This window comes from Rhopalosiphum maidis, chromosome 3 (genome assembly GCF_003676215.2).
Source record: "Rhopalosiphum maidis isolate BTI-1 chromosome 3, ASM367621v3, whole genome shotgun sequence".
In the NCBI taxonomy this organism is placed as follows: domain Eukaryota; kingdom Metazoa; phylum Arthropoda; class Insecta; order Hemiptera; family Aphididae; genus Rhopalosiphum; species Rhopalosiphum maidis.
The window spans coordinates 31,247,170-31,261,691 of record NC_040879.1 but is presented as its reverse complement, the minus strand read 5'-3'; the positions used below and the strand labels follow the sequence as shown (position 1 = coordinate 31,261,691).

The window sequence follows — 14,522 nt, the reverse complement described above, 5'->3', positions numbered from 1 at the left end:
AATCAATGTTTGACATTTGTCGGAAAAAAAGTCATCTTACAATGCTTGTAGTGTATCCAATTTAATTGTGTATTCCTACAAATTAACCTCTACACATATTTTTACGAGTACCTTGTATGCATATTTTGTAAAAACTCGAGCCTTGAACTCTTCTTCATTTGTTTGAATCAAGAATACCAATTATATACTCGTACATATCTATAGATTACATTTTTAATCGCTTATCGATCGATTTTGTACAATAAATTGTAAATATACCTATACTAATGCATACGATACTATCATTGTACACCTGAAAATATTTAAATTAAAGTTTAATTTTCTTTCAACGTTTTTGTCGTTTTGTGTGATATGTATTGTTACAACAAATATGTATATAAATATATACACGTTTTTAATGGCCACTATTCAAATTATGTTATTGTTATTTTAATGTTATTATTAATAACCGTAGCCAATGGTATATGTCAAACTAATTTTAAACACTGTAATTTCATTGTTTATTACCTACCTAGTACCTAGTGTCTATCTATTTATTTGTTCGTTTATTTATTTTTTTATATATCAACACGTCATTTGAACTATAACTATGCATCTAATTTTAATGAATACGATATTAATTATATAATATCATGTATTTATATACTTTAGTAATATAAGTATAGAAACCATAACTTAAGTCCTTTGTTACATTCGGGGAAATTAAATAATTTAAAACAAGTATTCAGTGAGGTCTACATTAACAGATGAACTATAATTTATAAACTCGTTATGTAAAATTATTATTTTTTTTTTTATATATACATTATTATGTAGCGAACATTAATTTATGTTTAAGATTTAAAAGTTTTTTTTTCAATAAAATGAAACCTGTATACATTTTATTATTATATAGTAGTGAAATTGTGCATTTATTTTTGTCATTAAAGAAATAAATGTAATTTATAATTTTCTTGGTCGGAAGGTTATGATACGATGCTGCATTTCATATCACTGACAAAAAAAAAATATATTAATTTTAAAAGGGAATGATTAAGAATAATATTATTTGTTATAGGTACCTACTATATACTCGTATTCTTATAATAGTAGGTACTGACGGTACTGTGCTTGTTTACATGTAACTAATATTCACGTAATCATGCGTATAATATATTTATACATCTTTGTCTACAAACAGTGGGCTGAGTAATGTAGATTTGACTAGGTATTCAAATTATACCTCAGTTGCAATAATACAAGGAAAACACAGTTATTTAAACTATTAGTGTTATAAGCTGACACTACCGTAGAATGATTGTCAGCTCTTCAATAAAAACTATTAAATACATTCATAATTTTCTGGACGAACGCCATATTTGAGTATGAGTGGAATTCATGTAGACAAAGAGACAATGCAACAAAATTATTTTTTCTTTTTTGATTTGTCGCATAAACGTACATTATTTCTCGGACTTTATTTATTAAACCAACATAATGTAGGATATTATTATGCACTTGCTGCTTTAAATTATTAATCACTATGCAAATGGTGTGATTTCATAAGAGTGGTGATGATCGGGGTGACGATTTAATGACCCACGAATAATGATGTATGTCTTAACTCGAAAGATAATTTAACAACATGATTAACTAGCATTTTTAGTTAACCTTACCTAGATATGACCTTTATATTATATTGGCAACACCGCATTTTAATCCCTAAACCTATCTGATTTAAACAAAAGAATAATTCCAATCGTTGAAGTACCTAGTTAATAGTATATTTAAGTATTTTTAAGTTAGTAGCTTATTTTTTTTAATTGTTGTTAACGTATAAATTAACCGCGTGAAATATTTATTTTTGAAAGGCGAATGATCTAATATAAATTGTATGATTTCTTTTTACAGGACCCATCGCCAGTATTTTCGTAAACAAATACGGTTGTCGTGTAGTGACCATTGCAGGAGCCATACTTGCGAGTATTTGCTTGATGGCCAGTGTATTTGCCAACAGTGTATTAATTCTATACATAACTATCGGAATAGGAACAGGTAAATTAATAGTTTTGTTTTCTTATACTTGTATTATATGAAGCTGCAATTGTTAAACAATACTATAAAATAATTTTATAAGTCACGGTAATTGTGTAATGTTTTTGAAAGGCTTCGATAATTTGACTGAATATTAATATTTAATAAAAAAATAAAAACTAAAAGATTAAAATAGGTTACAACGGATATATTAATACAACTACATTAAAAAAATATTATAATAGGAAGGTTGTATGTATTTATTACTATCACTTAAATACGCAGACTTCTAAACTTTACTTTAAATGTATATAAGTAACGTGTGTTATCAAATAAATTTTATATTTCACTTTTTTTCCGGTTGTTGATTTTACAGATGGATATTTAATATGTAATATATATATATATTTGGTTTTTTAGTATATTAACTAAATAGTTGGCATTTTTTATAACCATGGACATTTTTTCCAATTAAAAACAATGGTGGAGGATCTCTAAATTAAGTTGTATTATTTTTTATCGGGAGTTGCTAATTTAGTTTAGCTTATACATCCGTACTTTAATATCGTTGTGTATACTATGCTATTTTCTCTTAACGAATCTTCGTACTTCGAATAGTACCTGTAATATGTATATGCATGATGCTGAGAAATGTATTCTTAGTTCTTATACCAAAATAAAATAAATAAATATTCCTAGATAGTGGCATAGACTATGACCAAATATTTATTCAAATTTTAATATCTTAAAAATATTTTGAAAAATACAATGTGTTGTATGTTTTAAATTCGAATACCTATACTTACTATTTTTAAAAAACACTAAATTTATATTTATTTTCATTTTTATTTTTTATTAAAAAAGAGATTATTTTTCAACAAAAATTTTTTTGCATGAAATATAAATACTTTTATTTTTTTTTTCGTTTATCTGTGTTATTCATAGATAATTGTCAAACATTAAATTATTTAAACTTTCATTGGTTAATTAAAAACATTTTTACTTTTTTAATTAATTTAATTTTTAATTTCTAGGGAAACTAATACTAGGTACTACATATCTAAATATTAACATTATTTTTGTTAATTATAAATTAATATTTAATTTGTGTTTTTTTTTTATATATCGTATCGTATTTTTATGAAATAATTAAAAACATTTTTTGTTTGTATTTTTTTTTACTACGTTTTTATAAAAACCAATGTGATAATAACTTTTTTGGAGCCATTATATTTTCTTATTTTAAGTTGGGGTGCCGTAAATATAAAAAAAAACTATTAGCAGGTAGATAAAAGATTGTACGAAAGTGTACGAAACCGGTAATGCAGTAAGTTAATTGAAACGTTTCGGAAAAATAACATAACAATAAACGCATTACATAAGTTCCCATATAATCCAACATTGACCGCGCACGCTCATTAATCTGTTGAAATATATAATTGTTAAATTTATATACTTACTCGTTTTAGTATAAGCTGGTTGTTTACGCGAACAATTATATTTCACTAATTAATTCCCCACCACTGTAATATCGGTAGTAAAATAATAATTTTGTACAACAAATGATAATTATTATTGATGTAAATACAAAAAGACATAATAATTATTTATATAATATACTAGACAATATTGTTGTCGGGTGTTATTATTATTATTAGTAGTAGCCTTGGATGATAAATTTTTGCAATGATAATTTAAAATTATAATCGCCTAAAGCGTATTATTTTTTTTTCGATATTTCGATAACACAATAATATTACACATGTATAAATAAGAAGGATAATATTATTATAGTGTAAGTGTAATAAGCGTTTTGTGTGGGTAAGAAAGCAATCTATTTTTCGAACTTCGGAATTCGGAGCGTACTGCTGCTGTTTGATTTGAGACAATCATGTCATAGGTACTATGGATATTATATTATTTATTACAGTTGTGTAATAATTAAACTAGTCATATTTGGGTGTATCTCGTGTGGGGTGGCGCTGCACAGCAGCATACTTACTATGTACTCGTATATTGTGTGTTCGCCGTTGAGACTAAATGTTTAGCCAGTTTGCCATCGTGGTTTTTTACGTCCACGCGCGTCTAAATTGGGCGTGTTGCCATTATCGCGCCGTACGCTTGGTATAATATTCGGACTACGTTGTAACTGTTCACCGTTTGATTACACACAGCTTTAAACGGGATAAAATATTATGTGTTCCACGACAGTCCGATTACTAATCATTACTAAGGCATTATGATGTGTAGTTGATCTGTTGATCGATTAAATTATTATTAATTATATCTACTACTCGAGATTTGTAGCACAATATTTAAAAAAAATATATGTTCATTATTCTCTTTTATTTGTGTAGGTGCTGGTGTGTGTGTATATTATATAGCCGTTTATAATAGTATTGTGTAACGGACAATGATAGATCATTAAAATCCATTAAAAATATATATTATATTAATAATATTTCTTACATACTTCAAATACTTGATCGATAAAAATATGTTTTAGGATGTTAATTCGTAGTAGACAATAGTATTGTATCGCGTTGACGATTTAACAATGGCGATGGAAATACTTATTGGGTGTCAACAGGTTAGAAAATCAAACGTGGCGTAATAATGACTTTACTGAGTTTATTTATGACTAAATTATAAGCTCACTAGAGTCTAGAATATAGGTGTATACACTTACATTTAATTTTAATTTTAATTGTATTATTAATATTATATATGATGTATTCGTAAAATTTTTAATATTTTTTTTACTATAAGTTTAATACATAATAATTATATTAATTACATATTTCATATAATTTATATAAAGGTTAGGTATAACCTATAACTGTATTAGGACTTCAGATACATAGGTGAACTTATAGGATTTGATATTATGAGAAGCTATAACCTATTATTTTTAAATTTTTTTATCCTAGATTTATTTTCTGATATGATTTATTATCAAGTTAAAAAATAAGTATAAAACATATTAAAATGCTTCTTTTTGAATCATTTTGGGATTTATAGACAAGTTTATTACTATTACCTACTATAGCCGGGTTCGGTAAATATATTAGAAGCGTTAGTTAGAAGCATGTATAGTTAATTTAGTTTGAGTTTTCTTTTTTTAGGGTTCTTTGAATTAAAATTTTAAACCAAGCTTCAGAAAAGAGTTCAAATATTTATTTCTGTTGATATATTTATTATTACACGCATAGTCAAAATTAAATTATTTTATAGTGCTACGAACAACTTTCGTATGTTTTTTTCCAGATTACCAAGACTATCGTATTTCTTATGGCGTGTCTCATATTATGTGTATATGTAAATATGCATAAATAATTATAAAATTATTATTGTACCTATTAGGTATAATGTTAATTTTAAGAATTAAAAAAGTTAGTCAATTTAATAATAAAATTACAACAAAAATATAATTTTGAGTTCTTACATACATGATTAATTATAATTTACAATATAATGATATAATTATTATCCTCCCGTCAGAAATATTATACTAGTTAGATAAGAAATATTCAGTATGATAATATAACGAGTAGATAAAATACGATAACATAGTCATTAATAATCGTAATTTATTCTTACGATAAAAAGTAACTACAGTTTTGACTAAATGAAGTTGATCACAATATTAGGTTTGTTTGGGCAAAAGCCGAAATATAATATTATGTCCAAGTATCGTGTTTTGTCCGATTTCGATTTTTGTTTGTAACATATATACTATAAATGGATATGCTGATGACTTATTTGTTTAGTAAGCATTATTATGTATTATCTATTTTACACATCCGTAATTCGTTACACTGCGGATAGTCAACTAAAATAAATATTTCTTCTGTAGAAGTTTAGAATTGATTGGGGAAACTAGAGAAGACTTTTAATCTTTAAAAACAATTAAAAGAATCTTATGTTAATCTATTAGTAACAATTTTACGAGAGTATAATATTGGATCTATTATAAATATTTTTAATTAAATGTGGTCTAAATATTGAGACTTTTATAGGCATACAAATATTATATTTAGTATTGTTTTAAAATTTAAAACACTTATTAATTTAGTTATTATGTAAATTAAAACACAGTAAACTATGTTAATATTTTTATACAAGACATTTTTCAAATAATAAATTAATATAAAAAAGGTAGGTAATGCTGTACACTAGGTGTCAAGTGGATCACCATTATAGGTCTGTTAAATTTAAATTCAATGATGTATGATAATTGCTTACGAAAAACGATTATGAGCGGAAACGTTCTATCTGCATATACACCAAGTGATATATTTTTTTTGATATAGCTATTACAATCATTTATTTTACTTTTAGTGTATAGTAAGTTGTTATAATTTTTCCGAAAATATTGCATTTATTATATTATTTATATTATTAGTATTTATTAGTATTTGATTATTATAATATTATACATTTATACCATATATTATATTAACTTAAAACATACAATTTAATAACATCTTTTTGTAAATACCGTATTTGTAAAACAGTAAAAATAGATTTATAGTAGGTACCTGTAAATAAATAATAATTTAAAATTAACCAAAAATGTTATTGCGTATAGACGTATGGTAAAATTCATAATAATAATATAAAATACATATATTTTATGGTTCCAAATATGAACTACTTATAACGAATTTTGTATTAAATTTTAAAAACTTAAATACAAAAAGAAAAGTTTTTATTCATTTTTAATTACAAAATAACCTGTAATTTTTTGCAACTTTTACGGTTTCAAAAATGTTATTGCATATAGTAAAATTAATAATAATATAGAATACATAACAGTTTAAGTTCCCACGAAAAATGTTTAAATTATAACAAAATAATTAATATATCGTTATTTATCGTTTATTTAGTTTTTCGTTAAAATTCTAACTATAAATATATATAAAAAATTTTACCCGTGTATAATTATTTTTATATTTTTATACTAATCTAATTATTTTTTATGGGGAATTCGTAATAAATTTTCAAGCATTTCTACCTAGCAAATAATTTTTAATCGACATTTATACAAAAAAAATTACGCATACAAATTAGAAATACCTTAAAAAAGTTTTATTGTAAATAAAAGACGATGATATAAACATTTTCTGAAAATATTTACAAGGATTTATGGTTATTTGTTTAAGAGTTACATAAAAAAAAAACAAAATAGAAAATTTCAAAAATTAGATTATAAAAATAAGTACTGGGAATTTTTAAGTTTGACCTCTATATTATAAACTAGATCCAAACTACCCCTTTTTGAAAATCGAAATATTTTATCAATAACTTATCATGTATTCAGAATCTAAAAAATAATTATAGTACATTTTATTGACTAATCCTTAATTACTATGGTCTTTTTATATCTTGTCGAATTCCAACATTACGCATTTAATCAAAAAACATTATTTTTTTTAAGTATAGGTAAACCTACTATAATTCGCAGTAAAATATAAATATTGATTGATGTATAATAAATATTAAAAATTGTGTATTTAATTGTTATAGATATTCAAAATTCAGATCTTATTAAAAATTGTATAAATATAAGAATCACATTATAGACAGTTAATTTTCGAAGTATAATATTGACAAAATTACCTACATTTATTGAAAATATTATAACGTAGTGACACGTGTACATAACACTATAGTAAATCAAATTAAAATGTTAGTCAGTGGGAAATTGAATTTTATGTAGGATTAGCATAGAGTATTGCTTGTTTTTTATTATAAAAAGAAATATGTAAAAATTGTTACTAAAAATAGCTGTACCGTAAATTTACCGTATATATCCGAGCGAAACGATAAATGTATATTGATTATAATGCTGTATTTTTTTTATGTTAATGTGTTTGAAAATACATTTTTTTTTTTAAAAAAATGTTCTAAAATGTTTACAATATTCGAAAAAACTAAAACTAAAAAAAAAAAATGACAATTAAGTACAATTTTGTAAAATTTGAATATTATTAATATCTTGATTGTTTGGTAACCTTGCAGTAGGTTACCATATTCGCTTAGAAACGTTTTTCATCATGTATAATGATTTATTATTAAATTCAAATTTAACACGTTATTCATTATAGTGCTTATTCAATGACGAGGTACATACATTCCACTCCTACTTTACAGTAGAGTTAAATATTTTTCCCTGTTTTTTTTTTTTATTTTCAGTTTGTAATATTGTAATATTGTATTACTTTTTCTTGGAAAAATTAAAAATAAATTCTAAAAGTTATCAATTAAAATTACTATCATGTGTGTATATAATAACCTATACATATTAAAATCTATCTAAGCACACTAAGCATAGTTCTACACCAAAAATAAATAATAAAATTACATATAATCGACAATGTGATGTAAAGAAAACATTTTAAACTTAATAAGTATTAAACATTTAAACATATAATTGGTTTGAAGTATATAAAATAAGAACATTGAAGCAATATAATGACTAGTAATACAATTATAGTTGGCGATAAAACTACTTATGCTTATAAGAATAAAAGCTGTACGTATAATTATGGTTCAATAACAATGTATATATTGTATAATGCATATATGTATTATATTACTATTAATAAGAACTATCATTTGTTCTTTTTACATTTTAATAATAAAAGTATGAATTCAATAAAATACTATTATTTCTTTTACTTGTTATTTAAATGATATAATGTTCCTGACGTAAATTTCGAGTATACCCAATTACATACAATAATTTATAATCAGTTATATGTTTAAACTGCATTTAGCAAACATGATATTACAAATTAAAACGTATGTAACGTACTACCTATCGTTACATTATCCTTCCTTCATTCTCGTGAACAAGGAGTCTTGATGCCTTATGATCCAAACTTGTAGTTGTTATTATTATTATATGTGTTTTGTGCGTTCCTCTTCAACTTCGGTAAAATTATTATCGATTTTATAATTGAAAGGCGTAGGTTGTTTAACGGGTTAAACGATTTTCTATTTCATACAGTAAATCGCCGAAAAAGTATAAAATACAAATCCATGACTCATGATACATCATGTAGTTTTATTTAACCAAACAATATGCTTATTTTTCTACCACATCCTCAACGTGTTTGTTCCTTCAAAATGAGACAAATCGAATACTGTTTTAGAATATTTTCGTTACGTTTTAAATAATTATTGTTCGTTGGTTTTCTATTAAACTTATAAAAAATATTATGTTCTTGTTATATAATATACTTATGTTGATATTTTGACCGTTGGATTTTTAAACCGTTTAAAATCATAAATATTTCACAATATCATGCGTCGTGATTGACAAAGCGATAAGTAATTTGAATGACTATACATTTTTACAGAAATATTTAGTAAAGGTAAACATCAAACATTATACCTATTGTACATTTAAAATGGTGTATCAATGCAGTAGATTGCATTTACGTTTATTGTTTTGTTATATATTACAATACTATCTTTAATAGTAATATTATTTAACAAAACTAATACAATTATTTCAATATATTCTATATAACTATATACTATACATCATATTATAGCCTTTTATTTGTAGATGATTTTTTTTCGTTTTTAGATAGTATATTAGATATTATTACATGTGTATGTATTTAAACATAAATGTTATGTCGCTATCGTCCTATTAAAATAGTAGTAAATGTTAATACGTGTATAATTTAAACAGGCATATTATTAATACAATATTTTCATTACATGAACATGAACAATATTCTCTAATTTAACACTATCTCTATAATATGAAATTTTTTTCGTTTCATCATAGTTTACAATTTATACATTTATAGAATGTTTTAATTATCATACTTAATTATGTGTGTCGAATGGAAATTAACTTAGATATTTTTGGTGGGTACTATGTAATACGTACGAGTATGTATTGAAGGCTATTGAGAAAAAATAACCAAGTGATACTTATTTATAATAAACTTGTAAAAAAACAATAAATAGGTAATAAACTAATTCTATTAGAATAATTATTTGTGTTTATGACAGAATACATTATTTTTAGAAAGGTGTAAACATTTTAAAAATAATGATTATATGATTATAATACGAATTTAATCATTGGAAATTAACCTAAAACACTCAATATTTTATTGAGTATAGATCAATATTTTTATAAATTATGTATATTCATAATTTTTCAAGTCATACCTGAAACGTGACATCTTTATTGAGTTATATATTGTACCTATTAAACTCTTTTATTACCATAGTATGTCAAATAATAATAGTTAATAGATAAAAGTAATAAATACGAACCTTTAAAATTAATTTCAATTATCTCCAAAATAGTATTTACTTTAAATTGTATAAATTGTGTTTTCTCTTTATAATTACTACAGAACCTATAATTATACTATTTTCTTTAGGAATATTTTTATATTAAGAATTAGGTAGTATAAGTATATTAATTTAAATGCTGTGGTTTATTGAAAAATGTAACTATAAAAGTTGTAGGTACTGCTCTTTAATATATATATATATTTGTTTTAATTAAAATAATATTGCGCCTGTATAGACAGTATGTTCTGTATATTGTTATTTGATGGTAATAGTTATAATATTAATTTATGAACTTAATACATTATGAATTATTCCTTTATAATTTTTTTATATTGTATAATATATTATATATCAGATAATGAAATATAATGTTATAAGTAAATTAAGGAAAAATACAAGCAATCAATTATCGTTCATCTAGCAAAATATTTAAAATGTTAAAAAAATATTTTTTATTAATTAAAAAAACATAGTTTTTGGAATAAATTTCTGTTTTTTCAATATTTGTGGGGGCATTTTGATCTTGTAGTGTTAAAGAACATATATAAGTATATGTGTCTATTTTATGGAGTTAATTGAGTTAAAAACAAAACGGCTTTATCATAAATAAGATATCTTACAACATTTCTGGGTTTCCAGTCCATCGTGTAAAACTTTATTAGAATTATTTTCATGTATTTGTTGATTCTATTTGCAATATTTACTCTTCTGTTATAAATAATATGTCAATTTGTGTAATCAATTTGCTCTTGTATTCAACGTCTAATGTCTACGTAATTAATAGTATACACCTAGCTCTTGTAAATAACCTTTATGTGTTTAATAAATTAATGTATATATATAGTAATATAAATTCGTAGGTATTTGTTTATGATCACTGATCAGTCGCTGTAATAAGTAGATATAAAAGTAAAGTTATAGGATAATAAATAGCTATAACCTACTTAAATGTTCACAATTAATACCATGAAACATTTTTACTATAGACAATTCGTTTAAAATGAGTAGAAATTATTAATTTAATTATAATATTGTATCTGTAATTATTCAAAATACTGTTTAAAGTTTGATTATTTACTTTATATTGTTGATGCGGTGTACAATAAAGGGAGACTTAGGTTAACAGGAGTGAAAATTGTTAGTATTTAACGATCATTTTACCTAGGTACTGTATAAATAAATGCTTAACATGATATCTTGATAACATATAATTATGTTTATTTTTTATGTAGTCGGTGTCAGTCGAAATTTAAACTATCTGTTGTTCACTTTTAAGAGAGAATCCATGTATTGTAATATATTGTAATATTATTTTATATTACACAACTGTAAGGATTTTTTTCACTTATTTCCTACTATGGCTTACCCAAAATTGTTTCATAAACAAACAAATGAATGAATTATGTTTACGCGACGTTGTTTATTACTCGCAGTTGTGTGCTTTTACGTTTTATAAATTCTATTCAATATTAAGTTTGATCCTTTTTTACATTCATGTTTGTAATATACTTTACCCTTACCATCTTAAAATACAGTGTATATATATTAGATTTAAATGGATAAATATAAAATACCTATCACTTTTTTTCACTGTTTTCTCAATTATATGACTACTACTCTTCCAACTTTTTCATTAATAAAATTACAATCGATCGATTACTAATATAATTTTATTTTTAGAAAAACAGTATAACGGCATTGGTCGTATAATTAATTTGGGTACAAATCTATTGTACCGTGACAAAATCACGTTTCGAAAATCTTACGAATACAATTTCCGTCAGCAACAAAATATTATTTATGTATTATATACATTACCCATATAATATAGGCATTATATGTACAACTACATAATACTCAGGACTTGACGAAGGCGCATTGGCCTGCAAGGGTGGTCTTGAATTTCGATTTTTGAACAGTTTTTGTTGGCGATATCTGGTTTTACGACGTATTGTAACGTGGCATATTAAACTTACTGTTATTATTTATATGCACTCATGTGTACAACTTTTTTACATCTAAAGTGTTATAAAATACCTTATATATATATATATATATATATATATATTAGCGCAGAAATGGTTCTAAGTCTGTGGGACTTAAAATAAAATAATACCTTGGATTTCTTTCTTTTTTTTTAATAATAAAAATATTTGTATAAAGGTTCTAATAATTGAATTACCTAAATTAAATTTTTATCACGTTACATTAGTTCATTTTATAATAATTATGTATCTATCTATAAGAATGTTACATTAAAACGGTGATGGAGGGATCTTTTTATTATTACTGGGATTTTATACATTCCTATCTCACTATCGTATCTTTTGTAATGTGAGTATGCATCACCTGTGATGTTTTGTACTATTGACGTATTGTTAGGTACATCGTCCAAATTAAACGACACACGTTCCAAATCGTATTATCTGTCGCATGGCAGTCACGTGTTTTGTTGTTACGTTAAGGGGATACGATTCTGATCGTTTTTAAGGAGTTCGATATAGGCAATTTTCTAAGTGTTTACGTATTATGTAAAATATACTGTAATGAAAAGGAAATAGGTAGCGTAGTACTTTATCGTATACATATTTCAATAACGTGAATATACAACACAAATATTAAAATAATTTTTTTTTTGTCTCAACGTATCAATATTTTACCAATATTGTATTAACTTAGTAATTTGATGACATTTACATAAATATACTTTAATTTTTTATGGAGTTTACTCAAAATCTAACTATCATTATTGAACTTTAATTTAATACCTATATTGATTTTAAATAATGATTTATGTTTTTTATGTATGTTTACGCAATAAGTAGTTGAAAAAAACTTTGATAGAAATTTGGATCTAGTTTATATTTTAAAGAGGAAAAAATTAAAAATTCCCAATACTTCAAAATAAACAAGAAAAACGAATATTTTTACACAAAACCAGTTTACATCTATTAAGTTCCTCATAAGTAGTTCATATATTGAAACCAATAATAAAACTAAAAAATATATAAGCATAATATTTTCATTTTTGACCAAAATTAATTAAATATACCTAGTTATATTAATATTAGTAATTACTAATAGTAAATTAAAATATTTTACGTATTTAATTATAATATCAAAATAATGTGGGAAAATGGGTGCGTTAAATTTAAGTTCAATGACAAATCAATGACGGTTTGTTATTTTATATCACTAAGTACATTTCATGGTATGTTTTTTGATATTGCTATTAAAGTAATTTATTTTATTATTAGCTATACGATAGATAAGTAGGTTGAATTAATTTTTACCGAAAACATATCGTCATCTATTACAAAATGTGTATTTAATTTAAAATAATATTTACATCATAGACAATTAAATTGAAGTTTCAAGTTTCACGAAAATTATTAAATTACAATACAATTTCTAAAAACTTTATTATTCGTCGAAACTAACGTAACGTTTATCTAATTTAAACTTCAAGTGTATAAAACGAAATGTTTTTAAGATTTTCGGGTTTAAATAAAAAGTATTGACGAAGTACCTTGTATTCAATTGCTAAGATTTATAGGCCAGTTATAGCACAGATTGCAGTTAAATACAAATTGCTCATTTTAAAAATTATTTACTGAAAAATGTATTTATTTATACTTAATTTTTTATGTTATCTATGTAAATGTTTATTTTTATTTTACTAAATCATAATATATTTATAATAGGTACCTATGTGCCATTAATATTCTATTGCATAAGCAATTTAATAACTATTTTTATATTTTAAAATAAGATATTATTGAATTAAAAATAAATATATATTTATATATATAATCACGAATTAATTAAATATATTATATTTAAATTAAATACGTTATTATATTCTATGTATATTTGATAATTAGGTATATTGCCACATGTAATTAAATAATAAATAGGTACCCAACCTAATCAAATATCGATTGTTTTATGAACTATAAATATAATAACTATAACTTTACTGTGAATTGAATTTAAAAATGGGGAAACATGCGCTAAAAATTCCAAAATATGTGAAATTATGCTAAATAAACCTAATAAGATAAAATCACCATTTTGTTTACAAAATTAAAATTAGTGTTGAAAGATTTGTATGCGTAATATATCCTTTTACGAAATCAAAATAACAATAAAGAGAATATAATTTACTATATTGTTAC

The 14,522-nt window shown here is 23.6% G+C and overlaps 1 protein-coding gene across 1 annotated transcript in view; it reads left to right on the top strand.

Annotated features, from left to right (window-relative positions):
• The window catches only part of LOC113556472 (monocarboxylate transporter 12-like), a 57,533-nt gene that overhangs the window by 14,600 nt on the left and 28,411 nt on the right, over positions 1 to 14,522 (top strand). The window contains exon 4 of the mRNA XM_026961433.1: positions 1,891 to 2,034. Within this exon, the coding sequence (XP_026817234.1) occupies positions 1,891 to 2,034 (144 nt within the window). The remainder of the gene's footprint in view (positions 1 to 1,890; positions 2,035 to 14,522) is intronic.